The sequence below is a fragment of the Chionomys nivalis genome, chromosome 18 (assembly GCF_950005125.1).
Source record: "Chionomys nivalis chromosome 18, mChiNiv1.1, whole genome shotgun sequence".
NCBI classification, from domain to species: domain Eukaryota; kingdom Metazoa; phylum Chordata; class Mammalia; order Rodentia; family Cricetidae; genus Chionomys; species Chionomys nivalis.
Window position 1 is genome coordinate 20275843 of NC_080103.1, and position 18879 is coordinate 20294721.

At 46.9% G+C, this 18879-nt stretch overlaps 1 protein-coding gene across 1 annotated transcript; it reads left to right on the forward strand.

Annotated features, from left to right (window-relative positions):
* The first annotated feature begins 267 nt into the window (after nt 1-267).
* Nucleotides 268-18879, forward strand: LOC130889330 (melatonin-related receptor-like). Its single transcript, XM_057792982.1, is given in 8 exon segments — nt 268-620; nt 2612-3260; nt 6912-7523; nt 13364-13373; nt 15109-15462; nt 17038-17104; nt 18442-18551; nt 18854-18879. Coding segments are annotated over 8 exon segments (2181 nt in total).

Below are 18879 nucleotides of genomic sequence, written 5' to 3' on the forward strand. Positions count from 1 at the left end.
GGCAGAAGCCTTGACCGTGTCTGGGGAAGTAAGAAGGGTAGCACTTTCAGATTTAGCTGCACAGAACCGTGTCCTCCAGGTTCCTGGGAGACCAGGGATGCGCGGCTGAAGCTGATGGTCCAAGAGAGCATCACCCTGGATGGATTGAGCGAACTGTGAGTTCTCACCGGCTGCTGCATGTGGACTTACGGGCAGATGTCCGGCAAGAGCTAGGTCCTCTGTCCCATCCGTGCCCTGCTAACAAACCCACAGCGTCTCCGAGACAGCATGACACCTGACAACACCACAGCAATGTCGTGGTTGAAAATCACCTACATCTCCATGGAGGTTATCATCGGGCTCTGCGCTGTCGTGGGCAACATGCTGGTCATCTGGGTGGTCAAGCTGAACCCCAGTCTGAGGACCACCACCTTCTATTTCATAGTCTCCCTAGCGCTAGCTGACATTGCCGTTGGGATACTGGTCATGCCTTTGGCTATTGCTGTCAGCCTGGAAGTGAAGATGTACTTCTATACCTGCCTTTTCATGGCCTGCGTGATTCTGATCTTCACCCACGCCTCCATTATGTCCTTGCTGGCCATCGCTGTAGACCGTTACCTGCGGGTCAAGCTGACAGTCAGGTAACCTGCTTGAAGAAGGGTGGGGCAGCTGTGTGTGTGTGTGTGTGTGTGTGTGTGTGAAGGGGGGGCAGGAAAGTAGAGCTATCAAGTTTGTCTTCTAGACCTGTTCAGTAGAAATGAACCCAAACTGGCCCTTGATGTTTACAAAGGGCAGCAAATGTCTTTGCACCATACAGTTTGTGAAGAGGTTAGGCATGAAGAGCTGGGATTCAGGAATAGGAAACGGGCACTCTGAGCCCTTCTCCGTTGAGCATGGCTGTCTACTCCTGTCCAAGATAGCCAAAGATGACGAAAGCCTGATGTATTTTCAGTTTTTAAAAATCTGATCTCAATTTTTCAAGATAATAGAGCCTTAGTAGATAGACTATCTTGTTTTAGGAGAAGTAGAAAGATGGGTGTAAGAAGAGATAAGCAGCTGGCTGGGTGGTCTTGCAGATATAGGTTAGATTTTAACGTTGCTTCTGTCTCTGTCCAGATATTGAAAAAAAAAGGTTCTAAAAATGCATATCCATTGCCGGTGGTGGTGACACACACCTTTAATCCTAGCACTCAGGAGGCAGAGACAGGCAGATCTCTGTAACTTTGAGGCCAGCCTGGTCTACAGAGTGAGTTACAAGACAGTCAGGGCTACACAGTGAAACTCTGCCTCAAGGAATGTAAAAAAAAAATGTATATATATTTTCCTTTTCATCTTTTTTTAATGATGTCTAAAGCACTTCTTAGACAAAGATAGTTTTGGAATATGTGTAAAAATGCTGTGCAAAATGGCAGCAGCTTCCTATGACCTTGCAGAGAGAGCAGGCAGCCAATGAGAAATCACATTTCCTGGTTTCTTTCCGGCTCCTCTTGGGGAAAGAGCATGAGGAAACTACAAAGAAGCCGGAGGCGAAAATGAGTCTGGGGTCTTCTCCCTGGTCTTGTTATCTGGCGTTGGGCAAGTTATTTAGCTTTCTCTGCTTCAGTCTCCACGTCTCTGAGTAGCTGTGCATCTGAACCAGACTTTCAGTTGTACCACCTCTGGCTGCTGTATGTTACCTAACGCTGTTTTCAAATCTAAAATCTAAAATGAAGATGATAATTTCATCTTTATAAGGCAAAGCCACTAAAGTTAATAAATGCAAAGTTCTCAGAAAAATCCTGCTACAGAGTCTGTGTTCAATAAATGGTAGCTACACCACTGTCACCAGTAAAATAGAGATTGTCATAAAATCTCTCTAGTTTGCTTTGCGGATAGTTGAGGTGAGTCTTACTTTCTTTCTTTTGTAGTCTGTTTGAGGCCATTTAGGAAGGATGATTTAAGGAGAAATTCTGCCTCCCCAGGATGAAACTATAAGCACTTGAGCATAACCTTAAGAAAACACTAAAAAAAAAAAAAAAAGAAAAGAAAAGAAAACACTGATTAACTCAAAGAGCAGCATCGATGCCCATGCGAAAGATGGGGCGGGTACAGGTAGAGAGAAGCGTGGAGGGGCAGTGTAACTTGTGAGCTCCAATTCCATAGCCAGTCCAAACAGTGCAGAGTGCAGCACACCAGCAAGCTTTGGGGAGATTCTCATCAGCTCTGGGATCCAAAAACTTAGGTAATGCTTACATTGCAGGACAGAGAAGTGCTGGACAGCTGGCTCAATAGAGAAAAGCACTTGCTGTTCTTAGAGAGGACTTGGATTCCATTCCCAGCACCCAGCACTGTCCGTAACTCCAGTTCCAGGAGATCCAGTGCCTTCTTCTGACTACCCTGACCACCAGGCATACACGTGGTACATAGACACACATGCAAGCAAAACATTCATATACACAAAATAAATATGGAAAAAAAAATTCTTGGAGCCACAATTGAGCGGAGGCATGTAGGCACCTGATTCTTAGAAACATATTGCTGATCATTCTAGTTTTTTTTTTTAATGTCACCTAACACTGTGGGTATTTCATCTTTCAGCAGAAGATGAGGGAATTGGAAAGCTTATTATCTTTTCCTCCATTTTCCCAGCTAGTTGTTTCCTGTTTCTGTGAACTCACCAACTTTTTTTTTTCCATTCAAACAGATACAGGGCAGTCACCACTCAAAGAAGAATATGGCTCTCCCTGGGCCTTTGCTGGGTAGTATCTTTCCTGGTGGGACTGACCCCTATGTTTGGCTGGAATGAAAAAGTGCTCTCAGGGCCCTCCCAAAATATCACCACCCTTTTGTGCCATTTCCGTTCGGTCGTGTCTCTGGATTACATGGCCTTCTTCAGTTTCATCACCTGGATCCTCATCCCCCTCCTTGTCATGTGCGCCATCTATCTGGACATCTTCTACATCCTCCGCAAGAAACTCAGCCAGAACTTATCTGGCTTCCGAGAGACACGCGCATTCTACGGACGGGAGTTCAAGACAGCCAAGTCCCTGTTCCTGGTTCTCTTCTTGTTTGCTTTGTGTTGGCTGCCGCTGTCCATCATCAACTTTGTTTCCTACTTTAAAGTTAATATACCAGAGGTAGCAAGGTGCCTGGGCATCTTGTTGTCCCACGCGAACTCAATGATGAACCCTATTGTCTACGCTTGTAAAATAAAAAAGTTCAAGGAAACCTACCTTGTGATTCTCAAAACTTTTAGGGTCTGTCAGAGCTCAGTTTCCTTGGACTCCAACTCTGAACAGACTACTGACACATAAGCCATCTTACAGCCTTCACGGACAGCACCAGCGAGCCCCATAGGCCTTATCATACCTTCCTGTTTCCTTCCACTGCCGTGGGATCAGCTGACTGGTGGCCACACAGTTCCACTCCTCCGGGTCTCTGCTTCAGTTATTTTCTTGCTCAGTTCTGCGGGAGCCTGACATGAAGACCATGCATCACGTGCTGTGTTCTTCCTTCCCAGACACAAGAAGAAATGGGATCTCGAGGGTGTCTCAACTTACTGAGGAAAAATTCTAGCTAAGCTGGATGTACAGAATCTGCTTGGAAAGATTCCTAAGACACTGAGAACAGAGGGAGTGGGCTGAGTTTAAAGAGGGCTTGACTGGCTAAGCTGATCTGTGTGGGTGTATTTAGGCAAATAAAAGACGATGGCCAACTGTTGTACAGCTCTTGGCTGGGATCCTTTGGGGTTTGGAGCCACAGGTGACTGCTCTCGGCATTGGTCCTGCTCGCTTCCTGGAACAACTGTTCCAAGGTGCAGCCTCACCATAGGTGATTGTCCTCTCTGGAAGGTTGTCTGCCATGCGCGGCTCTGATGTTCTTGGAATCCAAGGCAACTGGGGGTTTAGGACCACTGGAGATGTTTAAGTCTGGAACAGGACATTTAAGGAAGCTGGCACTGAGATGTTAACCCATGGCTTTGTGATTTCAGCCTGGAAGGGGGAGTGAAAGTTGGGTATCTAGATTTTACACAGCGGCTCTATTTTGGTTACTTCTCTGTTGCTATCACAAAGTGTCATGACCAAGACAGCAGAGAGGGAAGAGCTAATTTGGGCTTCTGGTTCCAGAGGGATAAGAGGCTGTGATGGTGGGGAGGTGGCATAGCATCAAGGGGCAGGCATGGCGATGTAGCTCGTCCATAAGCGGGAAACAGAGTGAACTGTTTAGAAGGCTTTAGACTCTCAAGTCTGTCGTCAGCACCATGCTCCTCTCTATAAGGCTGCATCTTTCCATACCCTCTCAAAACAATGCCCCCGAGAGAGAGAAGATCAAGTGTTTAAATGCCTGAGCCTATGGGGAAACATTCCTAATCCAAACCGCCACACACTCCTTGAGAGTAATTAACAGTCCATACACACCGGGCGGTGGTGGCGCACGCCTTTAATTCCAGCAGAGAGGCAGAGGCAGGTGGATCTTTGTGAGTTCAAGGCCAGCCTGGTCTACAAGAGCTAGTTCCAGGACAGGCTCCAAAGCTACAGAGAAACCCTGTCTTGAAAAACCAAAAAATAAAATAAAATAAACAAAACAAAACAAAACAAAACAAAAAAAAAAGTCCATACGCAAAGGTAAGCAGATTGCCCAAATCTTGCTTACCAAAAATGAAGGCAGAGTACCAGGCTCCTAGTTATTTATAATCCCAAATGAAGAGTCCCCTCTTTTTAGCAAAAACAATGTTTAGGTGCCTGTTATAATTCTGACACTGGCTATAAGGCAAAAAGAGACAACTGAAAGCTCCCATCACTTTTGTGTGTGTGCATGTTACTGGGTGTGAAGGTGCATGTCTTGGGGCAGGGGGTGGGTGTACACAAAATTTTGCATATGGAGACCAGAGGACAAACTCAGATATCCTTTTTCCTCAAGTGCTATTAACCTCCTTACTTTTTGAAATAAATTCCCTTACTAGCTCGAGGCTCAACAGTTACTGTAGGTCAGCAAGGCCCAGGTATCAGCCTACCTCGGCTTCCCAAGGGCTATGATTATGACCATAGGCCTTAGTGTCCAGTTTTGTGTGTGTGTGTGTGTGTGTGTGTGTACTTGTGTATTAAACTCTCCCTAGTCCTGCCAATCATTTTCTAGGCACTGAGATCTTAGGTGCCCGTTAGACTCTGAAGCTGAAGTGGGTAAAACAATTATTTTTATCTCCGTGTGAGGGTGCAGTCGATCATGGTAGGTAAGGCATGATGGTGTGGATGTAAGGCAGCTGGTCACATTGTCTCTTCAGTTTGGAAAACAGGTTGACCACTGACCAAGCATGGACACGCCAGGTGCGGGTGGGGGGGTGAAGCAGAGAACTCTGGGAGTCCAAGGCCAGCCTTGTCTGCATATGAAGTACTAGGCCAACCAGGGCTACATGGTGAGACCTTGGGATTGAGCAGGGAGGAAAATGAGAGAAGGTTGATCATCACAGTGCCCCTGTGGCTCCTTCCTTGGCCGCTAACCCCATCCTCTGGTTCATCAGGATGGGTGCTGGACAGGGTCAGCCACATCATCTGAGCCCCGCAGCTCCAGACAGTGCCCACCCTTGATTTTCCTGTCCAAATCTGAAGCTCCCCGTAGAGTTTCATTCCCAAGATAAAGTGTTGGTTTGATGAGAGCCTCAAGATGACAGTTCTAACTAAGCAAAGAGAAGCGGGGACCCGAAAGTGGAATTAGACCATAGCTATCCCTGAAGTTTGTCTGGATCCTAATGCCAGCCCAGAGCTATCATTTCAGCAGAAGCCCCTCATTCTCCTCCTGTTGCCCCAGAAGAGTCAAGCATTCAAGGCTTCCCCTTACTGAATCTCTGGTTTGGTTTGCGTCTGCCTCCAGGAAGAGGCCCTGGGTTTGCTGTAAGGCTTCACAACCTCTGTCCAGTTAGCTGGACAGTAAGGGGGAAGTGCTGTAGATTCTTGGTTTCCTGATCATCTTCACTCTGTTGTAACAACACTCAGTCTCCCCTTTTTAAAAGAAAATTTAAAGTGAACACTTCCTTCAAAACTGAAGAGCAATCTGGGCTGGGCCTGTAGGTATCGTTAGGTCATGGCTAGGAAGTTTGAGAACTGCTTTTACTTTACTTCTTTGTCCCTCTGATTGTCACTGGTGGCTTGCTGGGAGCTGGGCTGTCTCATTTTTGCCAAGTGGGAATATCCTGAGATACAGGACTGTTCCAGCTCGGAAGAAGCTAAAGGCAAAGTCAGAAGCTGAAGCCTTGACGTGTGAAGATACCCTTTTAGCATGAAGCCAAGAATAAGGTGAACCCAAAACTTTGGCAACATCCTGAGCTGAGTGTCTGTGGTTACCATGTGCTGCCAACGGCCTTGTCTGGGTCCATGATCCTATAATGGCCAGGGTCTGGATTGACATATATGGCTCCTGTTGCCACTGAGGGCCATAAGGATGCCCAGGGTCAGGTCAGTGACCTAAGCCCAGGTTAGTGTCCAAGGGCCTTGATGCACGCAGATCTAGGGGGCCTGTGCTGCTACTCAATGCCATGGTGACATCCCAGGCAGAGCTGCAGCTGAGGTCATATCAGGGTCTGTGGTCCTACTGCAGCCAGGGTCTGTGCTGATGACCGAGGTTCCTGTTAACCACTGAAGGCTGTGCAGACATCAGAGGTCTAAGGTGATGTCGGTGTCCCAGGGCCACACTACCTCTGGGACCATGCCAATCTTCGTGACCTGAACTGCCACCTTGAGAATTGGTGACATCCAGACCAAGGGCCATGTCTGGGTTTGTGGCCCTACCGAGTTGGGATCTGTCTGAGTTCCACATTGCCCCCAAAGCTCACATAGGAGCCCAGGATTGGGGCTGCAACCTGAGGCCTCTACTGGGAGAGCCATGTCTGGGTCCGTGGTTCAGCTGCAGTTGGGGTCTGTGTTGATGTCTGTGGCCTGTGTTACCTCAGGGGGCCTTAGGAACCAATAGAGATAAAATCACAGGGCCATGCTGAGCCGGCCTACCCTTTGCTGGCCCAGGGAAAGCTGGCCTTACCTCTCATGGGACACTGCAGCAAGAGAGCTGGCTCTGAGGCCTGCAGGAGAGCTGGCCCCTGCAATCCAGAGAGCTGGCCCCTGCAATCCAGAGAGCTGGCCCCTGCAATCCGGAGAGCCGGCCCCTGCAATCCGGAGAGCTGGCCCCTGCAATCCAGAGAGCTGGCCCCTGCAATCCGGAGAGCCGGCCCCTGCAATCCAGAGAGCTGGCCCCTGCAATCCAGAGAGCTGGCCCCTGCAATCCGGAGAGCCGGCCCCTGCAATCCGGAGAGCCGGCCCCTGCAATCCGGAGAGCTGGCCCCTGCAATCCGGAGAGCCGGCCCCTGCAATCCGGAGAGCCGGCCCCTGCAATCCGGAGAGCCGGCCCCTGCAATCCGGAGAGCCGGCCCCTGCAATCCGGAGAGCCGGCCCCTGCAATCCGGAGAGCCGGCCCCTGCAATCCGGAGAGCCGGCCCCTGCAATCCGGAGAGCCGGCCCCTGCAATCCGGAGAGCCGGCCCCTGCAATCCGGAGAGCCGGCCCCACTCCTCACCAGAGGGTGAACCAACCCTGAGGGAATGGATGTAGGGGAGCTGACTCTGACCCTTCGCCTGAGGCAGGTGGCCCCAGAGTCCTGAGCTGACCAGCTGACCACCCAGGCCCACAGCCAGGCCTTGGGCTGGCCCACACCATCTAGCCCATCTAGGACTTGCCAGAGCTTGTGAAGGGACTGGTGCTGGGGAACAACACCTTCAGGATCTCTACAACTTGGAGCAGCTGCAGGATAGCCCTCCCAGAGGAGTTCCGGTGAGGATCCAGTGACGATGGTGTACCAGACACCAGAGGCCTTGAACCAGACCAGTGGCTCATTGCAGTGAACATTTACTAGTAAGGCTGATAGGACAAAAGGGTTATACTGTATAACAAACACTCCAAGGTCCCCAATGGCAGCAGCGTGAATGACGAGGTGCTGGACGAGGTGCTGGAGAGTCAAGAAAGAAAGAGGTTTTAATGTGGAGGGGGAGGTGCTGCAAGGGTGAGAGATATGGGGGTGACCAGGAGGTGGGTGGAATTGGGGTGCATGATGTGAAACTCTCCAAAAAATAAATAAAGAAGTCAAATGTAAAAAAAAAAAAAGAAAACATTGGCTACAAGTAAGTAGAGACCCACCCTGGTTTCAGGTTTGGAGATGAGTGTGGCAGGGATCTTCCCATGAAGTCTGCCTCTGCCAACACCCTCTCAGTAAAACCAGAAAGCTAACTAGGGCTTTTTATCTAAATGGAAAAGGTACAGAGACGCCCAGACAAATTCAGAGATGGCTTTCTCCTCTTCCCTGTGAAGACACTGAACAAATGTAGATGCCAACCAAGTACATAACTTTATTACTTGGATTTTTTTTAAAAAAATAAATCAAGTAGAAATAGAGACTAGCCTACCAAATGTCACCAAATGGCTGTTTTATTCTCTCTCTCTCTCTCTCTCTCTCTCTCTCTCTCTCTCTCTGTGTGTGTGTGTGTTAGAGATTCTGCAGCTCAGATAAGACTGAAGTTCACTATGTAGCCTAATCTATTATTAGAACTCATGGTAGTCCTCCTGCCTCAGGCTCCCCAGTACTAGGATTATAGGCACGAGCTACCACACCTAGTTTATTCTGAACTTGCTGTAGCGCTTGGCCCTCCCCCAGAAGAGTAGGCAAGCTTTGTGTGGTGTTTAAGAGAGACTCAGAGGCCAGGTGTAGCGGTGCCCACCTGTAATCAGAGGCACTCAGTAGCCTGAGGCAGGAGAGCAAGAGAACAGACTGTGTAAGAGCACCATTCTCTCCTATAAAAAAATAAATAAAACACACTGAAAAAAGATTTTTTTGAGACAGGGTTTCTCTGTAGCTTTGGAGCCTATCCTGGAACTAGCTCTTGTAGACCAGGTTGGCCTAGAACTCGCAGAGATCTGCCTGCCTCTGCCTCTGCCTCCCAAGTGCTAGGATCACCATCCGGCCCATACTGAATTTTTTTAAAATGTATTTTATGTATCAGTATTCTATCTGCATGTATGCTTGCATGCCAGAAGAGGGCATCAGACCCCATTAGATGGTCGTGAGCTGCTGTGTGATTGCTGGGAATTGAACTCATGACTCTGGAAGAGCAGCTAGTGCTCTTAACCATTGAGCCATCTTTCCTGCCCAACACACTGAAATTTTAACAAGTTTGTCTTGAGTATTCGAGGACTCATGAACAGAGCATCTGCAGACTGCAAGTGGCTCTGCCACGGGGGCAGGTGGAGAGCTTTTACTGAGTCTTGGCAACACTGCAAAGAAAATGTGTTTAATTGGTTAGGTGGTAAGCCTATTGCTGGAAGGTCAGTTGGGCAGTTGGTCCATTAACTTTGGTGGTAGCTGACAGATTAAGTGGTAAGTGTGATTCTACAGTGTACATGGAGTTGATCTTCAATTTGATGATGTAGGAGCCCAAGGTGTTGGGGCCATTTCAATACATTAAGTTTTTTAAAGCAGAACTGGGGGGAGGACCTTGAGCTGTGCCCTTGTTGGAGGGTGTGGGACATTTAGATGCTTCTGAACAGCTTGGAGGATGAGGCACCGGGACATCCAGACGCCTCTGAACAGGGAGCACATCTGCTTGGTTCTAAACTGCAATGAGAACCACAATAGAGGAAGCCACCGCTTACTCTACAAGTCTTGGTGATTTGAGGATATATGTGAGCAGTTAGTGCCTGACTTCCGGAGACTGTTGTTAGAGATAATAATCCGACTCCCTAAAAGTCCCTCTGACTGCAGGCTGGTCTGCTGCTTATTGTGGGTGATTGGCTGCTTTCCTGGGCAGCGTGCTGCAGGTTGTCGATCAGAATCTTATGCTGATAATCATCATTCATCTGCATAATTTCCAGGCATGTTTTCAAGAGAAATCCTTCTGCTAACCACGATAGCTGGGTAGGAGAGGAGTGAGAAAGCTGGCTTCCTCAGACAACAGTGTGCATGTAATTCTCTTGGCTAACTCTAAAGTGCCCTACAGTTTTGCAGGATTATTGCTCTCTCTCTCTCTCTCTCTCTCTCTCTCTCTCTCTCTCTCTCTCTGTGTGTGTGTGTGTGTGTGTGTGAGAGAGAGAGAGAGAGAGAGAGAGGAGATATAACACAATGGAAAGAGGTTTTATTGCTGTTATTTTCCAAACCAGATAGATTTCACATCAGATCACACTGACTCTACTCTACTGACTCAGTGAACTTGGACCCCTTAAACTCCTGTGTCTGCTCTCATTTGTAACAAGGGACTAATAACATTTATGTCAGAGTCCTTTTGTTTCTTAAACAATGTATATTATTAGTCAATGTGTGTGTGTGTGTGTGTGTGTGAAGGGGCATATGCGACAGCACTCATGTGGAGGTCAGAGGACAGCTTTGTAGAGCTGGTTCTCTCCATTTACCATGTGGGTTCTGGTGTCAAACCTATACTGGCTGAACCATCTTCCTGGGCCCTCATTGTGCTACTTTTCATTTTGTCAGAATCAAAAGTCATAAAGTGGAATGAGTAGAAGAATGAGCTCTGATTTACCTATTATCCTGTTTTAGTACTTATTAATTTATGGTCTCTCTTGTTGCATTTATTAACCCTGCCTTGTTTATCTTAGACTTTGGGGCTTCAAGTTATTTCCTCTATAAAAACTTATAAAAAATGTTCTAAAAAGTATTGCTCGGTTTATTCTCCATACCTATGTATTTTCTCCTTCCCTGAATCTAAAGATTAATTGTATCCTTAAGAGAGAGGAACAGGAGTACTGGTATCAGCTAACACTGACTACCGGCATCTGCATACCACATCTTCTTATCTGTTTTATTTATTTGATTCTTCAGTGGGAGACAGAATCTCATGTACTCCAGGCTGGCCTTGAGCTTGATATCTAACAGAGGATGAACCTGAACTCATGATCCTCCTGCTTCCATCTCTGAAGTTCTGGAATTGCAGTGGGTGTCACCTCACCCAGTACTCTCATTATTTATAAAGTAACTTTTCCATTGTCTTGGGCAGTTTGCTGATATTTACCATATTCTCTTCTTTTCTATTTCTAATGACATTTTCTTTGGCCATTTTGTGCCATCTCTGAACAAACGAATCAGTTTTGCATATAAGTATTGACAGAGCTAAGGACCGTATTTTAAAAACTTAGAATTATTATTTGCTGGAGAACCTAAGACAACAAGCCTTTGTTATCTGCTCCTGGTCTGTATGGGTCAGGAATTCAGGAACATCTTCTTGGACTGTTCATGTTCATGACATCGCATGAGATCACCGGGTCAGACACCTGAAAGTTTGATCATGGCCACTCCCACGGTGACTCTGGCATTAGTGATAAGGTGACGTTGGCAAGGTGTTTTCTTTTCACGTAAGTCTTTCTGTTGCTTGCTTGAGTCCTCATAAATGGTGGCCGACTCACTCAAGGTACAAGAGACTGGGGCAGAAGCTGGACCGTGTTTCAAAGGCACACATCATACTTCTGCCAAATTTTGTTTATCCTGAAAGCCAGCCCAGACTCACCTTCAGATGGGCTACATAAGATCATTTATATCAAAGGACATCTGGTATGCCTGACAGGTGTGATTGGTTAGTTTTTTATCAACATAAACCTAGATATATCTGAGAGTAAGAAATCTCAGTTGAGGACTTGGTTCCATCAAATTGTCTTGTGAGCAAAATCTGTGTTCCCTTTCTTTCTTTCGCTCTCTTTTTTTTTTTTCTTTTTTGAGACAGAGTTTTTCTGTAGCTTTTGGAGCCTATCCTGGAACGAGCTCTTTGTAGACCAGGCTGGCCTCCAACTCACAGAGATCTGCCTGCCTCTGCCTCCCAAGTGCTGGGATTAAAGGTGGGTGCCACCACTGCCCAGCTGAGGGTATTTTCTTGACTGTCAGCTAATGTTTCAGGGTCCAGTTCACTGTGGGTGGTGCCATCCTTGGGCATGTGGTCTTGGGCTATATAAGAAGGTAGCTGATCAAGCTAGGAAGAAGAGAAGACCAGAAGTGGCTTTTCTAGGTATTCTCTGCTTTAGTGCACGCCTTGAGCTCCTGCCCAGCTCTTCTCAACAACATACTGTAATCTCTAAGCTTAAATAAACCCTTTTCTCCCCCTAGTTGCTTTTGGCCAGTTTTTTTGACCCTAGCAACAGAGAGGCTAACTAGAATAGGCTGGGACGAAACCATTAACATACCTAAAACAAAATGAACAATGAACAGCATCAACTGTCTCGGCAACGTAATGAGTTTCATATGTTGTCATTAGCCAATACATTTCACTCAACTTCACTGAATCTATTGATCCTTCTTTCTAGCCTTCTTTTTCTCCAACGCATTTTATTGGTTGAGACAGAGATCACCAATGAGGAGTAGATAATGTAATGTAAGTAAAAAAAAAACAAAAACAAAAACAAAAACAAAAAAAAACCATTGTGGTGCAAGCTTGGCGCGAGCGCGTATGCTGAATTCCCGTGAATTAAAGGGAGGCTCCCCTTTTCTCAGGAAAGGATGATATTGCACAGTATAGAAAAGTCATCTCCATCTGTCCCTCGGAAGGAAGTGCTAGCTCTAGGGTGTGATAAGGAGCACCCAGTTTAAATTTGGGAATTTAGGGTGGTTCAAGAATTCGAACTTGCAAAACTAGTGGTCAGAAGGCATGCATCTGTCAGGAATCAGAAGCTGCTGCTGCTGCCGCATGGAAAGGCCTCTTTGATGGGTCCCAGTTCTATTCAGAAAAGCTTTCCAGAGTCTGGAATCCCCAGCCCTGGATGCTGACTGCTCTACTCATGTATTCTGGCTTGCAGGCATACGTGCTTCTGGCAGCTGGCATGAGCTTCACCTCTAACCACACTCGCTAGGTCTTCACTGTAGCTTGGGACTCAAGTTACTTAAGGATTTCTTTGCTGGAATTCCTCCCATGTGAAAATGAACTGGGCCTCTCAGAATGATGGAGGGACAAGAGGCACAGCCACACATGTCAAGAGAGGGTACAGTTGCCCACATGAACATGTTCTAGTAGCGATGTGTATACCTCTTCTGGGTGTCTGTAAAGTGTGTACGCCAAGTGGATTTAATCAAGGTTCTCCTGCTGCTCTGGGCAGCGCTGGGAGCGCAGATTTTCGCAGTTGATGCAAAGACAACATCTTATTTATGAGTGATATCCCTCTGGTGTGTCCCAGGACACAACCCGGCTGGCTCTGCACAACGGCACTGCTTAGAATAACCGGCGGTTCTCCCTTCACGTGGGTTAAAACCACCTTAAATCTAAACATATGTTTCCCTCATGCAGATCCAGCATCCCTGAGATCCTCTGTTCTTAACAGCTGAAGTTTGCTTCCTTCTCACCATGGAGCTTGTTGTCATGTTCTCCTTGACCCTCTTTTCAGGTAAATGTCGGTAAGGAACACATCGCCTTCTAAGCCACAACCTTCTGGGGCAGCTTTATTCTCCTCTACTTAACCCCCCCTCAGTGTAGCCGTTTAAAGCACCCCAGCTGTTTTTGGGATAAGAGAAGGTGAAAATATGTCTTGTTAACTGGTCCTATTACGAATTCTTAGATCCTTACCTCTGATAGAGGAGTTGTGGGGAACTTGTATCCCTTGACTAAAATTGGAGCTCTGCGGTACTTCCCCCCTCCTCCCCGAATGACCCCAATTCCCATTCTCTTCTCCTTTCCTCCCTCATATGTCTGCCTGGATCTAGGCAGACATGCTTAGGCTTTCTGCCTAAGTCTGGCACCCAGAAATGGGACTTGCCCCAAGCTATCTCACCTCCCAGTTGCGCTCCCTTTAGACCTAACTGCAGCTCTCTGGGTCAGCATCCTTGTCTATGAACTGAGGATCACAAGATCCTCTTGTCTGGTTATGATGAGAGGAGACTGACACTTGGAGGAATGTGTTATCTCCTGTAAGACACATCGGAAGCAGCCTCTTGGTGGGTGGGTGTGGGTTCTTCACAGAACACACTTGGAAGGCTGAGAGCGATGGGCTCTGCTGTCTCATCTCTCCTTTCTGATCAGATATTTTCCCAGCTACGGTAAAGCCGGATGTTGCATGTGTGACTTCCTCTTTATACAACGTCTTGACATGATAAAGATGCCCACACTGCTCTTGCATGGCAAGCTCTCAGCCCCTAAAATCACAGGTCCCTTTTTTTTAGTCCTTTACAGTCAGAGCGAGCCTCCTAACCTTTCGCTTCCCTTTAGTGGCTGCCTTTAGGGGCAGAGCTAAGGGGCTAGATGGCAAAACAAACCTCAAGTTCTTCAAGGCTCCTTGCATCTCACGCATTCTCAGGCTAGTAGAAGAGACTTCTCCAACAGTCATGGGTTCTAAGCGCATGAATTGGGGCTGCCTACGTTTAGGGGAGGTCTTTCCCCCTTAGCTAGTTTTCTCTGGAAACACCCACATAGAAGCACCCAGAAATATGCTTGATTAATCTAGGCATCCCAAATCCAATCAAGCCCACATCAAGATCAACTCTCACAGATCTTCAAATTAAAGGTTTCTTCAGAGTTGATGTCATTCTGGGGACTCTCTCTGCCTTGAAGATGGCTGCCTTCTTGTGTGTTCACATGATTTTGTCTAACTTCATCTGTTTTTAAATTTTTAAATAAGAATACCAGTCATATTAAATTTAGAACTATCATAATGGGGACCGGAGAGATGGCTCAACAGGTAGCTTACAACCATCTACAATTTCAGTTCCAGGAGATTGGACATGTTTTTATGATCTTGGGCTCCAGGCATACGTGTGGTGCACTTATATACATGTGATATACTTACACACATGTGTTGCACTCACATACATGTGCCGCACTTATATACATGCAGAAAAAACACCTATGCACATAAAATACAACAAAAAAACCTTAAAAATTTTTCTTAAAGCGAGCCACCCTAATTTTCTAATTTTAAATAATTTCTTCTTAAAAGTCTTGTGTCCAAATGCAGTCACCTCACATTCTGTATAGGGACTAAGGGATCAACATGTGAAGGATACTCATATTAGTCACCAAATTCAAATGGACAAAACCCAAATTTCAATTAACCATCTTCCAGGAGAGCAGGGGGTTCAGTGTGTTTCCAAGAATAATGAACTCTGTGTGTATGTGTGTGTGCTTGTGTGTTCACAGACACCATGGTCATGGATGAAAAGGTGAAGACAGGTGTTGAACTGGATACAGTTTCTGCTAATTGTAGCTATGATGCCCACTACAAGAACCACACCAAGTACTGGTGCCGAGGCTATTTCAGGGACTCGTGCAACGTTATCGCCTTTACCCCTAACAGCACCAACCGTGTGGCCCTGGAGGACACAGGAAGCCAACTCATCATCACTATGTCCTACCTGGTCAAGGAGGACACAGGCTGGTACTGGTGTGGCATCCAACGGAACTTTGCCAGAGATGTCATGGACTTTACACAGCTGATTGTAACCGACAGCAGAGACAGCCGGGCCAGTGGTTTTCCACCTGGTAAAGAGACTGGCAAGGGATGGTTGAAGGACAATAAGTGTTTGTTGAGGCAGTAAAAACTCACCAAAGGGTCCAGGTCTGGTGGCGCACACCTTTAATCCCCACACTCAGAAGGCAGAGGCAGGTGAATCTCTGGGTGTTCGAGGCCACCTGGTCTACGAGTGAGTTCCAAACGAGGCAGAGCTATATAAAGTGAGACCCTGTCTCAAAATAAAGACACAAAAACCACCTCACTGAAGGCAGAGGCCACCAACTCAAGTTCCTCTTGTATTACTTGAGGTAACCAGCTCTCTCAATTCCACTCTGTGGTGGGGGGTGAGAGCTGGGTAGAATTTCGTAGGAAAGAAGCGCATCTGAGCCCTGGGTGTGCTTGTAACTTCCCTTTCTTCACAACAGTCTGGCTCGCAGACCTTGGAAGGTTCTGGAAGGTCTCATAGGCATGAGATCTTTGACCTGATGGTAAAGGCTTTGAGATTGTAGTGAAATCTCAGCCTTGCAGGTCTAGAACCTTGGAGATTGGCTTGAGAAGTAACTGAGGCCGCAAAGAGAAACTGGAAAGCTTAAAAGAATTAGTTATTAATATAAGTTAAATAGAGCGGTCAAACTTGCCAGCACCCATCTTTACGCATGTGGAATGCAGGAGGATCCTGGGAGGGACAGGAACCAGGGGGTAAAGTCTGCCTAAGCCAGACTGGGATTTGAGCTGGAGCTAACTCTCGGACTCTCCCAGTGTTCTCGTGTTCTCAGGACCCTTCTCCGGAGCCTGGAAAACTCTTTAGTACCAGTGAGCCCCTGCCTTCCAGGCTCTAGCTGTTCTCCCGTTGTTCCCATTTAGAAAAGTGATGTGATTTCAGTTGCTGGAGCGCAGTGACCACAGGAAACCCCACCAGAAGGACTTGTGGGAAGCCTCACAGCCACACCACCTCTCCAGTTCTCATGCTGGGAAGAGCCTTGCTCACATTTAGTCTACTGGTAACTGATGCGGCTAGCATCCCACTGAGTGGGTAACATCCACACTGGCTGTGATTTCACTTTGTATGTGTCTTTTTATAGAGTTTCTTGAGTTTTTAGTTCAGGAAGAAAGGGGTCTTGTTTAAATTTGCTCCTTTAAAGAAACATGGAGGAGATGATGTGAGACTCCCCGATGGGTTGTTGGTATCTATCAGAGGAACTATGTCACAGATTGACTCATTCCCTAAGGATGGGTGTGGCTATTTGATACATCAAGACTTTTTTCCCTTGGGAGTGACCCTAGTCTGGGTCTCCAACCATGAATGCTTTTAGACTGCACAGGGCCTTTGTGCAAATCTGGGAAAGGTGTCCCTTCTTCTGAGTGCAGAGGATCAAGTAGCAGGGTGTATGACTTAGCTAGCGCACTGTGAGTTGGATTCCAGCCCTTACTTCTCTCCCCAGACTTGCTCCCTGTCCAGGGCATGTCACTACAATAGTGTTGTCATTGTCTTATGCGAAAAGCCAGCAAGGCACTTCCTCTCTGGAGAGCAAGAGAAAGACGGGGTGGGGTGCAGCTGGAGCCAAAGGAAGGGCCCCCAAATGGTCTTTATTCTCAACACTTTCTTCCTGATTCAGACCTTCCAGGGAACAGGACCCGGAGCTATAAAATTTCCAAAACTATCCAAAAGGCAGAGGAATCCAAGTGAGTATGGATCTGAGGAGATGATGGGGTAGGGGTGGGGTGGGATGGGATGGGATGGGTGGGATGAACCACGACACAGTAGTTCACACCTTCTACTTTTCATCTGTGTATTGTTTCTCTGCCTAAACAAAGTATCTTACTTGTAATTGTTTGGTTTCTTAAAAATGACTATTTCTGTTTGAAAGCAGAAAATAGCTTCTGGTTACTTTAATTGTTTTTTGTTTTCGTTTTTTTTGTTGTTGTTGTTTTTGTTTTTTTGACAGGTTTTCTCTGTGTAGCCCTGGCTGTTCTGGGACTTGCTCTGTAGAGCAGGCTGATCTTGAACTCACAGATGTCTGCCTGCCTCTGCCTCTCGAGTGCTGGGATTAAAGGCGTGTGCCACTGCCGCCCGGCTTAGTTATTTTAATTTTGAAAGGGGGCATTATACCCCCCAGAGGGAGAGAATACATGTCTGAAACACAGGACAGGCATGCAGGCAAAAGAGGAGCCAAGGACTCACTAGGACTATATCTTCATCTATAGCTGTTTCCATCTGATGATCTCGAGTGTGTTTGCTTCCTTCTCCATGTCAGTCTCGGCTAATTCTAGTTTCTTTTTTAAAAAGGTCTGATTCATTTTTATTTTGTGTGTATGAATGTTTTATCCATGTATATGTATATGTGCAACACGTTTGTGCATGGAACCTTGTGGAGTCAAGAAAAGAGAGTCCGATCCTCTGGAACTGGAGCTAAAGATACTCATGGGCTGCAGTGTGGGTGCTGGGAACTGAACCTCTGAGCTTTCTCTCTAGGCCTCTGTTTCTTTTGTTTTGTTTTGAGACTTAAAAAGTTCCCCCCAAGTTCCTAGGTAGACTTAAACCTTTGTTCCCCCTGCTTCCTCCTCCTGAGCAATGGGATACAGGTGTGTGCTGTCACCCCCAGCTCACAAGCACTCCGCCAACTGAGCTACATCCTCCAGCGTGTATTATTTTCTCTCTTTCCATCTCCCTCTCTCTCCCGCCCTCCTCCTTCCCTCCATCTTTCTTTTTCTCTTTGACACAGTAGGTTTCACCCATTTATAGTTGCTCCGTTTATTTCTCCCCATTCAAGAGAATGACCGAAGACTGTAGTTTTTCCACTTCTCGTCCCTACTTCATTTCTGGGGAAGGACTCACTGGCCCAGCTTGGTTAGCTGCCCATTCGATCCAAGGAATGAATTACTCACACAAGGACAGAGTTACTCTTTACAGGCTGGAGCTGTCAGGAGCTACTGGGGCTGGGATGGGCGTGACGGTGGGAGAAGAAAACCAAAAGGGGTTTCCTTCCAAACGACCTGATATCTGATGTGATTTCTTCTAGACTGTCCCTTATGGGCCTTTGCATACTGATTGTTCATTTGGGGATCATCTTTATAATGAGTGTTTGCCCAAGGGAAGGAAAAGCCAGAGGAATGAGGAATAGAGGAGAAGGTAAGCAAGCCGGGGTGTAGAGTCATGAATAAATGTGACCCTCCTCTTGATGCCTGGTCACGTAGGTACCAAGGCAGTTGGTCAGTCCACAGGCTGAGGAGGATAGAGCCTCCTCATAGTGACAAAGGCATCATGGGAAGCAACTGAAGGAACACTTTAGTCTTAAGTGGAAGTAGGTGCGGGCTGGAAAGAAGGAAGATAACCACACTGCAGGACCCGTATCTGTGGGGCTCCTTGACACCACGGCACAAGCATCGGGGAATAGCCTTACTCTTTGTTTGAAACTTTTTGTTCGCCTGTAGGGATTGGGGTCAAGGCTCTTGTCTAA